We start from the raw sequence: 12,700 nt of genomic DNA on the forward strand, positions 1-12,700 counted from the left end.
TAAGAACAATGAGGTTGGGAATTCCCTGGTGGTTCAATGGTTAGGACCTGGCTGGGTCTGGGTTCAATCCCCTAAGGAACTAAGATTTTGTAAGCTAATTGGAGTGGGCCAGAAAAAAAAGAACAATGAAGTCAATCCATAAGTCCATAAGTACAGACATGGAAAGATGCCAGTGTTACATTAGAGAAAAAAAAGCTACATGCAGATCAATATGAGTAATATTTTAAGTAGGTTAAAAAACAAAGTAAAGCAAAACCGAAAACTTGAATGTGCTTGTATATGTATAGGAAAACCTAGAAGGCTGCAAACTGTTTTTTGTTGTTTGGGGGGAGAATCATTATCTTTTTTAAGTTAATTAATTTTGTGTTCGGCTGCTCTGGGTCTTCACAGCCGTGCACAAGCTTCCTCCGGTTGCCGCGAGCAGGGGCTACTGTTCGTGAGGGTGCGCAGGCTTCTCACTGCAGTGAGTTGCTACAGAGCACCGGTTCTAGGCACGTGGGCTCAGTAGTTGCTACGAGGTGTGTGGAACCTTCCCAGACGGGATCTAACCTGTGTCCCCTGCACGGGCAGGCAGATTCTTAACCACTGGACCGCCAGGGAAGTCCCCCCAAATTAAGAGTTTTTGTTTGTTAACATTTAGGGTATCCATTAAATACAGAGTTGAGGAAAAATGAGAAGTGTCAACTGCCCTTTATTGTGTGATGTAATAGTTCATAGTGGTTTGGTGGCAAATGTCAGAATATCTCACTGGGGCAGACATAAATTCTGGAATCCACTGGGTAACATTTACTTTCGTTATGATGTTAGGAGTATACCCCAGGAGTGTGGTTCATTGGGTAAACGATTTTAGATTGTTAATTTCGAGATATTTCTTTTTCACATGGTGACTAACAAAGAGCTGTATTCTTCTCAGCAGATAGTCGAAAAAAGAGTGTGACTAGCACCTGAAAATGTTTTTATATTGATTACATGTTGAAGTAATATTTCAGATATATTGGGTTGTTAGAATATCCAACATTGGGTTAAATAAAATATATTCAAATTAATTTTGATTATTTTTACTTAAAGATATGGCTCTTAGATAATTTAAAATTACATATGCGGCTTGCTTTTTTTTTTGATCATGCCTCAAGACATGTGAGATCTTAGTTCCCTGACCAGGGATTGAACCCTTGACTCTACAGTGGAAGACCAGAGTCAACCACTGCACCTGCAGGGAAGTCCTGTCATGGTGTATTATTACTGAACAGTGCTGATCTGGAAGAACAGTAGTAGTGTAATTTTCTTCCCTTGTAAGTAATTTTTTTTTTAATCTGGATGCCTTTTTTTCCTCTAATACTAAATATATATATATATATATATATATATATATATATACACACACACACATATATATTCTGAATTGTACTAGTACTGATCATTCTGGGCCATACTTTATGGGGTTTTCCCCCTTGATGTTTTATTTTTATTGTGGTTAAAAATGCATAACATTAAACTTACCACCTTAACCATTTTCAAGTGTTAACAGTTCATTAGTGTTAAGATCTCTAGAACTTTTTCTTCTTGCAAAACTGAAACTATACCCATTAATCACTGACTCCCCCTTTTCCCTCCCACACACGCCTTGTTTTAACTACAATTTGGGGGGTGAGTGATAAGTTAGGAGTTTAGGACTAAAATGTCTGCACTACTATATGTGAAGTAGATGCCAACGAGGACCTGCTGTATAGCACAATCAGGCATACTCTTTACTCAGTATCTTGTAATAACTTGTAATGGAAAAGTATATCTATAACCGAATCACTTTGCTATACTCCTGAAACTAACACACCATTGTAAATCAACTATATTTCATAAAAACTTTTCTTAAAAGTATATAATTTTTGTGTATGATGGTGGCTTCTTTTTTCCAGTTCTACTGAGATATAATTGACAACATTCTGTAAGTTTAAGGGGTACAACATGATAATTTGATCTGTGTGTATCTTGCAAAATGATTACCACAAGATACGTCTTTTTAAAAATAAGGTTTAGATTTTTTTTAATTGAATTTATTGTTGGCTGCACTGGGTCTTCATTGCTTTGCGAGGGCTTTTCTCCAGTTGCGGCGAGCTGGGGCTGCTCTCTAGGTGCACTGACTTCTCTCGTTGCAAAACATGGGCTCTGGGCACTTGAGCTCAGTAGTTGGGGCTCTTGGGCTTCGTTGTTCTTGGCATGTGGAATCTTCCCGGACCAGCGATCAAACCAACATCCTCTACATTGGCAGGTGGATTCTTAACCCTTGGACCGGGGACGTCCCAAGATGTAGCTTCTTAAAGCCTACAAAGAATTCCAGTTATGATTTGGTTAATAAATTACAGCCAACTATGGGACTTCCCTGGAGGTCCAGTGATTAGGATTCCATACTTTCTATGCGAGGACTGCAGGTTTGATCCCTGGTCGGAGAACTAAGATCCCACATGCTACATAGGTGGCCTACAAAGTAAAATAAAAACTATAAAATAAGTAAAAATTATAGCCAATTAATAAAAACTTGCAGGTAATCTACTAGTCATGTGTGTTGTTTCCTACCCACACATAGGCAAAGACATGTTTTCGTGTAGTTCTTTTTTCCATAGCATTTCTGATCTTAGTGCACAGTTGTCACTAAGAAGCAAAAATGTGCACGAACTGTCCACGAGGCACTTTTTTTTCAGGGACTGTTGGTGTGTTTGGTGTTCCCATCTGTGGATGTGGCCGCACCGTCTAGGTCACTGCGCCCTGATCCCCACGTCTGGGCAGCCTGAGCAAACGGAACGTTTTTCTTTTATCTGATGAGGCATTCGTATTTTAAGTGTGTCAAGGGAGATCAGTGTGGCATTGACACTTCTCTCAAAATGAAAAAATCCTCCTTTTCACCTGTGGATTATTGACCTTCCTTTTAGGTCTTTGTATATGTGTGCTCTTGATTTTTAATGCCAAGCAAGGCTGGATTTCCCTGGCACTCCAGTGGTTAAGACTCTGAGTTTCCAATGCAGAGGATGTGGGTTCGATCCCTGGTTGGGGAACTAAGATCCCACATGCTGTGCAGTGCAGCCAAAAAAAAATTTTTTTTTAATAGTCATAAAATAAAATAGAGACTTCCCTGGTGGTCCAGAGGCTAAGACAGCAAGCTTCTATTCCAGGGGGCCCAAGTATGATCCCTGATCAGGAAACTAGATCCCATATTCGGCAACTGAGTTCGCATGCCTCGACCAAGATCCTGTGCAGCTGAATAGATTTATGTAAAAATTAAAAATTAAGTTAAAAGTTAAAAAATAAAATTAAATGCCAGACAAGGCTACAGTTAGCTCTATAAACTGCTTTCTGGGTAATTTCGTTTATTATCATGGCTGTCCCCAAAAGGGCATTTCCAGTAGAACCCTGCCATCTTTAATGCTTTAACCCCGAAGCCTTTAACCCTGAAGCCATTAGTGCTTTTCTCCTGCCAGAATCAATCACTACCATGTGTAAGCTGATTATCCGTTGATTTCATTGTCCCCACATCCCTCACCTGATGGCTCCCAGGTCCTGGAAACTCAGCGTGGCCCAGATTGAACTCAGCCCGTACCACTCCAGACACCGCACCTGCTTCTCCCGATTCTTTCTTCATGATCTGGGCAAGCCACCCATTAATGTCAATATCTTTCCTAATTTCACCTAATGTATAGTAAATGTATAATGTCTAATGTGTAAAAATATATTTTCCTAATGTTCAACAGTAAATGACAAATTCTTTGAGATGGCTGCTTCTGTTTGTGACAGCTAGGCACCTCCTTCTCTATAAATTATGCACGTGGAAAATAGGGCTAGTAAGTGCTAGACATAAATAATTTATAACTAAGCTCCTAAATGATGAATCGCACTGTGTATCACTGCGGATGGCTGCCCCTGTGTGTTTTCATGTTGATGGGTAACTTTCAAGGGTTCCTCCTTGATTGCTTTGGTTTCGGCTGCTCTTACCCTCAAACAAAGGGCTTTCCAGGTGGCTCAGTAGTAAGAGAATCCACCTGCTAATGCAGAAGATGCAGGTTCAATCCTTGGGTCAGGAAGATTCCCTGGAGAGGAAAATAGCAACCCACTCCAGTATTCTTGCCTGAAAAATCCAATGGACAGAGGAGCCTGGCAGGCTACGGTCCCTGGGGTCCCAAAGAGTCAGACACCACTTAGGAATTAAAATAACAACAACGACTCTCAATGTTTTCCTGCTTGCTGGTTAATTAAAGAATTGCCTCATTTTGTGGCAAGGGATTTTATCCATGTTGTTTGGTTTAATGTGTTTCTAGACCAAAGCAACTCCATGAGTAGAAAATCCAAAAAAATGAATGTTTGATTCCGTTTTCCTGTTAGAGCTTTCTTCTCTGCCTTTGTTGCTGCAGCTTCTTCACAGGCTGAAAGTGCTGAATCTCATTTTTTAGAGTTTTCTGTAAGCCTAAAAAATTGAAACATTTATGCTAGCCATATAACACATAAAGAAGACTTTTGCTGATTCGTAAGTTCTTTGTATTAATCCAAGAACTGGGGTATATGAGAGATTGATGGAATGTGATATGGCCGAGTCACTCACTTTTGAACCATTCACCTTTATGGGAGAGTTAGATTATAGAAATGTGAGCTAAGAAGCATGTGGGGTTTGTTGTTGTTACTGTTTTGCTTTTATTGACGTATAGTTGATTTACAGTGTGTTAATTTCTGCTGTACAGCTAAATGATTCTGTTTGTATATATACATTCTTTTTTATACTCTTTTCCATTGTGGTTTATCACAGAATGTTGAACACAGTTCCCTGTGTTATGCGGTAGGACCTGTTGTTGACCCAGTCTGTGAGAAGCATGCGTTTAATCAGATTTGGAAAGTGTTCCCAGATGGAACGGGCAGTGTTACCTAAGCCTCCCCTGGTTACTTAGTGCCATCATGTCCTGGCTCGCGTCCTCCATCTGTCTGGATAAGGCAGTTGGGGATCCTGACCCTGCCTGCAGATTGCCTCTGGTTAGTGGAGAGTTGAAAATATTCCTGCCTCCTGGCTGGTCAAGGTGGGGCCTGACTGATGTCCCTGTAACCTTGGCCATGAAGACTGCCAGTGAATTTGGGACTAGGGTGTATATGCGTGTCTGTGTCTTTCAAAATCACTAAACTTGTCCAGTTAAGCAATATAATCTGTGGTATGTGAGTGCCCAGTCGCTTAGTTGTGTCTGACTCTTTGAGACCCAGTGAACTCCGGCCCGCCAGGCTCCTCTGTCCATGGAATTTTCCAGGCAAGAGTCTGTGTGGTAGTTGATTAGTAAAGCCTGGGGCAGTATTACTTAATTTGTATTCTCCTATTAAACCATCATTTTGAAGCAAATATGGAACACAAGGAGGCTTCATTGTTGGGGGTGATGGAAGTATACACGGAACTGGCAAGGAAATGCTGAGACTACTGTGTCTGGGTATGAGCCAGCGTATGAAAGGTCCAGGCAAAGGAACGTATGTGCGTGTGTGCATGCTGCTACCTGCAGTTAAGATTCATGAGTACATGCAGAATAAGGAATAACCATTTCAAGTGTAAGGGAAAAAATTCAGGAACAAAATACATATATATATATATATATTCATTAATGTGCGTTGTGGGGCCTTCTGGTCTTTTGCTTCTTGGTGTGATAGGCAGATCATGGTAAAGATTCAATTAAGAATGTCAAAAGGGACTTCCCCAGTGATCAGGTGGTTAAGAATCTGACTGCCAATGAGGGGGATGGGGGATTCCATCCCTAGTCTGGGAAGATCCCACATCCCACAGGGCAACTAAGCCTGTGTGCTGAGACCACTGAGCCAGTATACCACCACAAGAGAGGCCCTCAGTCACCGTAACTAGAGAAACACCACGTGAAGTACAGCCAAAAAAAAGAATGTCAAAAGGAAAACAGTGATCTATTTTATATTTGATAATCTTGGGTTCTCACTGCTAGGATTTTGCGTATTTGGTGCCATTATCCCCAGTCAAGAGAAGAAAATTTCCCTAGGGTTAGAAATGGCTCTAATTGTTTGTTGAAGGGTTAACATTTTTTTTCTTTCCCCCTGAATCGGCTTGTTCACTTGGCTTAGTTTGACTGGTTTCTGTCTCTCGTCCTCTAGGAAGCTATTTTGCCAGCCACTTCATTATGGGAGGAGAGAAGTTTGATTCAACTCACCCCGAAGGCTACTTGTTTGGAGAAAACAGCGATCTGAACTTTCTGGGGAACAGACCAGTGGCGGTATGGCTATCATCCGTTTACTTCCACTCGGGGCTAAGTGGCTGAGTCAAATGGTCTTGTCAAAATAAGTTTGTAATTGCTGGTTCAGCAGTGTCTGCGGCTTGGTCTGAGTTGAGAGGAGCCAGACTGCAGCCTCTTTGGTGGGTCTCCTGGCACCAGAGGCTGCCCCGTGGAAAAGTACCCAGTCTGCCTGAGGGTGAGGACAGCTCACAAAACCCAGATCTGCCCCTCTGAAGCTCTGCCTGAACGCCGCCTCTGCAGACATCCCTTGCCCAGTCCCTAGCTTGTCCTCACCTTGCTTTTCATTCCTCTTCATAGCAACTATTTACCACGTTGCTGTTTTTCAGTCGATAAATCATGTCTAACTCTTTGCAGCCCCGTGGACTGCAGCATGCCAGGCTTCCCTGTCTTTCACTATCCTCCAGAGTTTGCTCAGATTCATGTCTGTTGAGTCAGTGATGCTATCTAACCATCTCATCCTCTGCCACCCCCTTTTCCTCCTGCCCTCAATCTTTCCCAGCATCAGGGTCTTTTCCAATGAGTCAGCTCTTTACATCAGGTGGTCAAAGTAATGGAGCTTCAGCATCAGTCCTTCCAATGAATATTCAGGGTTGATTTCCTTTAGGTGGTTTGATCTCCTTGCAGTCCGAGGGACTCTCAAGAGTCTTCTCCAGCACCACAGTTCAAAAGCATCAATTCTTCCTAATACCACATAAGCTGCTGTTGCCTTGTCACCTCTATTATCTGCCTTTTGCATCAGAATGTACATTTCCCAGGGCAAGGGGGCTGTGCCACTGTCGAAAGCCAGCACCCAGAACAAAGCCTGGAACATTGTGATAAGCCTTTCATAAAGATCTGTTGAATGAATGACTGACAAATTTCCCCTCCATATCTGAGTTGATATCAGACTGTCTCTCTCTCCATTCATTCAACTCATTCCATAAATGTTTATGGGGCATTTTCTCTGCACCCAGCATGAAGCTTTGCAAAAATAGCTGCCATGTGGCTACTGATTGGCCACTTTGTGCTAAGGAAGGCCCTAGAGATTTTTCAGACATTATTTCTAATCTTCATAAAGACCCACTTTAGGACTTCCGTGGTGAACCAGTGGTTAAGACTCCGTACTTCCAACACAGGGGCCAGGGTTCAGTCCCTAATCCAGGTACTAAGATCCCACATGACACATGGCAAGGCCCATAAATAAATAAATAAAAACAAAACTATATTGTTTTAAAAAACCCTATCAGAGAATTTGTTATCAGTATTATTTTGTAAGTGAGAGAACTGAGGTTCCGAGAGCTGAACAGTGGTAATAGCTTTTGCTATTTAGTTGCTAAGTCGTGTCCAACTCTTTTGTGACCCCATGGACTATAGCCCGCCAGGCTCCTCTGTCCATGGGATTTTCCAGGCTAGAATACCGGAGTGGGTTTCTATTTCTTGTCCAGAGGATCTTCCCAAGCCAGGGGCTGAACGCACATCTCCTGCAATGCAGGCGAATTCTTTACCACCAAGCCACCAGAGAAGCCCAGTAGCCTTTATGAAGTGCACACCGTGTTCCAGGCCCTGTTCAAAATGCTTTCAGAAAATTTTTCCCAAAGCCACATAACTAGATCTGCCTAGCTGCAGATCAATAACCTTTCCACTGCTTCCCTCTGCTCCACAATATCCTGCCGTTCTCCAGAAACTCCGATTTTAGTGGGGCAGGCCAAACACAGGAACAAGAGATACTTCAATAGCAATCAAAGTCTGAAAGGGCTGGGATTCTGTAGGTATAGGGAGTGGGGGAGGGGAATTGCAAGGGCCGGTGCTTTGGTGCTGGTTTTGAGAAGGAGGCCTTGGAGGATGGCCGAGTCTTCATGAGGCGAGTGGGCGAGAGGCTTCCCAGGAGGGAGGCACAGGGCACAGGCATGAACACATTCACATTTCTGTCGAATCAGCAACCATTTACTGAGAAACTGCTATGTGCCAGGCACTGTGGGAGGCGCTGGGGACACAAAGCTGAAATGAGCATGGTTTGTTCCTCCCCTGGAACAAATAAGGAAGCCAGTCTGGCAGAAGTGGACCTTTTCTGGTGGAGAAGCAAGGTTGGAAAGGTAGGTGGGGGCTCCGTTCCCTCAAGATGTGTTCCACCCTCTCCCATAGGCTCTGGGGAAATACTGAAGTGTTTTAGGCAGATGAACACCCCAGAGAAATCATTTGTTTTTTGGTCTTTAAGAAGGTTAATCTGATGACAATTTTCCATCTGGAGCTTTAACTAAAAAGCATTTTGGTTGTTGTTGATGGTTTTTATTGTTTTCTTCCTTTCCATCTGGGCTTCGCTGATGGCTCAGAAGGTAAAGAATCCGTCTGCAATGCAGGAGACCTGAGTTCGATCTCCTGGAGGCGGGAATGGCAACACAGTCCAGTATTCTTGCCTGGAAAATTCCATGGACGGAAAAGCTTAGAGGGGCAGTAGTACATGGGGTCACAAAGAGTCAGAAACAACTGAGCGACTAACAACACTTTTCTATCTGGAGTGACAACCCCCCCCACCACACCCCGGTGCTGTGTGCTCAGTCATGTCCAACTCTTTGTGATCCCATGAACTATAGCGCGCCCCCCCCACTCCAGGCTCCTCTGTCCATGGAATTTTCCAGGCAAGAATACTGGAGTGGGAAGCCATTTCCTTCTCCAGGGGATCTTCCCTACTCAGGGATCAAACCTGCATCTCCTGCATTGGTAGATGGATTTTTCACTGTGCCATCTCAGAAACCAATTCTTAGTTGAACAGTACTTTCAAAATACCAAGTACTTTCTGCTTCACAGTCAATTATGACAACTCATACTTATCAAATGACTACTTTCTGATTTTTCTACTGTTACCTTAGCCGTTAGAGTGGAATGATCTTTTTTTCTGCTTGAGCCAGATAAGAACTCCCTTACTTCCTGGAAGTGGGCTCATGCTTGAAAAATACCCTTTCTTCTCACAGGGACTTGGCCATTTGCATCCGCTTCTTCCTCCCTTTTTTCTTTCCTCTGGTGTCAGAATCGTTTATATACTTTTTTAAAGTGTAGGTTTTTTTAAAAAAACTTTTTCAGGCCATAAAGGTGATTTAAAAACAAGGGAACACTTCTTTAGGCTAATTTTGAGGTTTATGCTGGCCGACAAACCTCCCCAAAGTGTAACCGTCTTGTTTACACTTCTGTGAGCCCGGGAATGACCGAGCTCTTCCAGGAGCCCCGGACAGCAGCGTTGACCTTCACTTGCAGGCTTTCTCCCAAAGGAGCATCAACATTGGCCTTTTTGTTGTTTTTGTGGACTAATCGTTAAACATGCTTCATGTTGCACAGAGCAAATGTTTTCAAAGGAGATCATCATTTCACGTTAAGAAAGCAGATCGGGGTAACTTCAAAGAGGGAGGTGGAAGTAGAGAATGCAACACGTTTCCCTTTGCTGTTTCCCTTTCTTAGTTAATAATAGCTAACATTTAGTGAACGCTTACCATTTGCCAGGCCCGGTTGTTCCAAGTTCTCTGTATGTGTTGACTCTTTGTGCCCTTGTTGATGCAAGTTCAAGGGGGATGCACAGTGAGGCGGAACTGAAACGTCAGAGTTTGGAGCAGAGAAAGGTTTATTGCAGGATCGCGCAAGGAGATGGGTGGCTCATGCTGTAAAAAGCCTCAACTCTACAAAGAGTTTCAGCACAGCACTTTGAAATGGCAGGCGAGGCAGGTGGGTGGTGTTGTGAGGTATGTGATCACCTTGTGCACAGTTCTCTGACTGGCTGATAAGGAGGGAGCAGGGGGTGTCACAGGGGTTCACTTTATCAGTCCTCAGGCTCCAGGAGGCCTGGGGCTGTGTGCTCGTGGTCATCAAGTAGTTCTTCTATTTGGTGGGAGTTTTTTCAGATCTGCAAAACAACTCAGGAAATTTGCATCACATACTATTATCTAGGTTCTTCAAGAGGAGCTGAAGCAGAGGATATGGGGGAAGGCCTGTCCAGGGAAGGCCCCATAGGGTCCTGCTCGGTTATATCCTCACACCCTAACAAGGAGGGTCCTGATTTGACGGATGAAAAGCAAGAGACACAAAGAATTGAAGCAAAGATTGCAAAGCCTGGAAGTGACTGACTCAGGATTTGAACCCAGCAGTCCAGCTCTAGAGCCTGGGGGTCCTCTGCCCTTTCCTGCTGGTCAGGTTGGGGGTACTCAGGACCCCTGCCCACATCTTGTATGTGAGTCTGAGTAGATCCTCGAGGGCAGTTTGTGAAATGTGGAGAGAGTACCCAGCATGGCCGTGACACGTTCTCACAAGTGTCTCTTGAGAGAGTTTGTATTTGGTGTGTAATTCCACCGGCTGACCTGACCTTGGCCGCCTGCTGTTACCGCACGTCAGCTTGTTTAGGGGAAGGCCCAGCGGCTGAAGGCTGACTGGTCACTTGAGTTCTCCAGAGCTGACCTCTACTCTCTGCTAACATATCTCAGTGTCGGTAGACGGGCGTTGGGTTGCAGAGGAGAGAAAACAGCCTTATAAAGCCATCCAGCAGCCCCAGGCAGAAATGGCTCCTCTTTCCAAAGAGATGGGGGCAGAATATGTTGAAATAAATGGTTAGATTAAGTTATAAAGGCCATAGACTTCCTGGCTTCTGGGACTTGTCGTTTTTCCTGTCATCTTTTGACTGATCAGACTCAGATGAGTACCATTCAGCTATGGCTCAGCCTGTAGTTTTTACGGAAGCTCGTCTCCCACTTAGGATAATCCATCCATTAAAGTCAGATGTATTATCAAGCGTTCAGGTCAGATATAAAGAACCAGAGTGTGTGTGTATATGGAAGGACGGTTGAAAGAGAGGTCGGAATCAAGATTGCAGATTTTACATACATATTGCAACCCTGGCAGTGAAGATTGCAACCCAAACTCTTTGCAACCCTGGCAAGGGTCCATCACTCAGGCTCTCAAATTACCCGCTTATAACAGGGAGGCTGTTCTGACTTTGTAGGAATGTCATGCTTGAAAAATGCGTTGGAATTGCTGGAGGAAGAGAAGTATGCAACAATGTTAGCTGCACTCGCTAGCCTTTCAGGTTGGTTATTTCTGCAATTACAGTTCTGGGTGGAGCACGTACTCACTTTTTTTTTTTAAGTTAATTGTGAGTTTTTTATTATTTTATTTCAATTTTTTATTTTCTTGGCCAAGCCACGTGGCAGGTGGGATCTTAGTTCCCAGACTAGGGATCGAACTCATGCCCCTTGCATTGGAAGCACAGAGTCTTAACCACTGGACCACCAGACAAATCCCCTCACTGGTTGTTAACTATCTTAAGTAGTGAACAGGGCTTCTACAGGTCCTTCTGCTCTGGTCTCTGTATAGAGGAGGTGAGATGGTGGTGTTTGTACATCACAGTTGAGGCCTCCCCTTCCCTAGGTGGCAGAGAACTGATGCTGGTTTTTTGGTCCTTTATTGCATTAGATCTTTTTTTTTCTCTAAGAGTTTTTTCCTTTTCTTTTTTTACGGCTGCACTGGATCTTGTTTGCTTTGCTTGGGCTTTCTCTAATTGCCACGAGCAGGGGACTGCTCTTCCTTGTGGTGCGTGGGTTTCTCATTGTGGAGGCTTCTCTTATGGTGGAGATCTAGGCACACAGTCTCTGTAATTGTGGCTCCCAGGCTCCAGAGCTCAGGCTTCAGTAGTTGTGGCACACAGGCTGAGTATGCTCCATGGCATGTGGAATCCTTCCTGACCAGGGATTGAACCCGTGTCCCCTGCATTGGCAGGTGGATTCCTATCCACTGCAGCAAACTGGGAAGATCTGGGAAGTCCTAGATCTTTTTTTATTGCACTAAATTACTGCTAAAACTCTAAATCATTTGGAGGTTTAGTGACCTTAGGATTGTCAGTTATGGAGAGAGATCTTGATTCCAGAGGCATTTAAAAAAATATCCATCTTGCTGGAATATTTTAAGAATTCGAACAGTGACAACTATCGTGCTTTGATTTCCATTTTAGAAAGTTAATTCTTTAAATCCACTCAGAGTATAGAGTGAATCAGAAAGAGAGGAAGAGACCAGTTAGGAAGTCATAGTTTATCTGACTTTTCAGGTAAAAAGTGCATTTATCTCGAGAGAAACACTCCATAGACAGAGTGTGGGCCATCTCAGAAGGCAAAATGGCCCAGAAGTCATAGTTTATGTTAGTTAAGAATGAAAAGTACCTGAACTAGGATATCGACATAAAAAAAAAAAAAAAAAAAAAAAAGAGGATCCAAGAGTTCTGGGCAGTTCAAGTTGAGGGAAGGGGAGAAGTCAAGACAGAGGACACGGAGGAGCAGAGCCCCTGGGGGCAGCTACCATTTAAACAGGGCACTCTGCAGGTGTTTAGTCTGAAGGTTGGTTTGTGCCCGGGCCCCAGTGTAACCAGGCAGGTTGGTCACAGGTACAGTGATACCTACGGCCTTAGAGCCTCTATTCATCTGCAC

At 43.7% G+C, this 12,700-nt stretch overlaps 1 protein-coding gene across 3 annotated transcripts in view; it reads left to right on the top strand.

Moving 5' to 3' along the window:
• RNF157 (ring finger protein 157) overlaps positions 1–12,700 on the top strand; it is a 74,995-nt gene that overhangs the window by 11,598 nt on the left and 50,697 nt on the right. For all 3 annotated transcript variants that reach the window (XM_070774045.1, XM_019981495.2, XM_070774046.1), the window contains one exon: positions 6,130–6,248. In XM_070774045.1, coding sequence (XP_070630146.1) covers positions 6,130–6,248 — 119 coding nt within the window. The remainder of the gene's footprint in view (positions 1–6,129; positions 6,249–12,700) is intronic.

Source organism: Bos indicus, chromosome 19, assembly GCF_029378745.1.
Source record: "Bos indicus isolate NIAB-ARS_2022 breed Sahiwal x Tharparkar chromosome 19, NIAB-ARS_B.indTharparkar_mat_pri_1.0, whole genome shotgun sequence".
Taxonomy (NCBI): Eukaryota; Metazoa; Chordata; class Mammalia; order Artiodactyla; family Bovidae; genus Bos; species Bos indicus.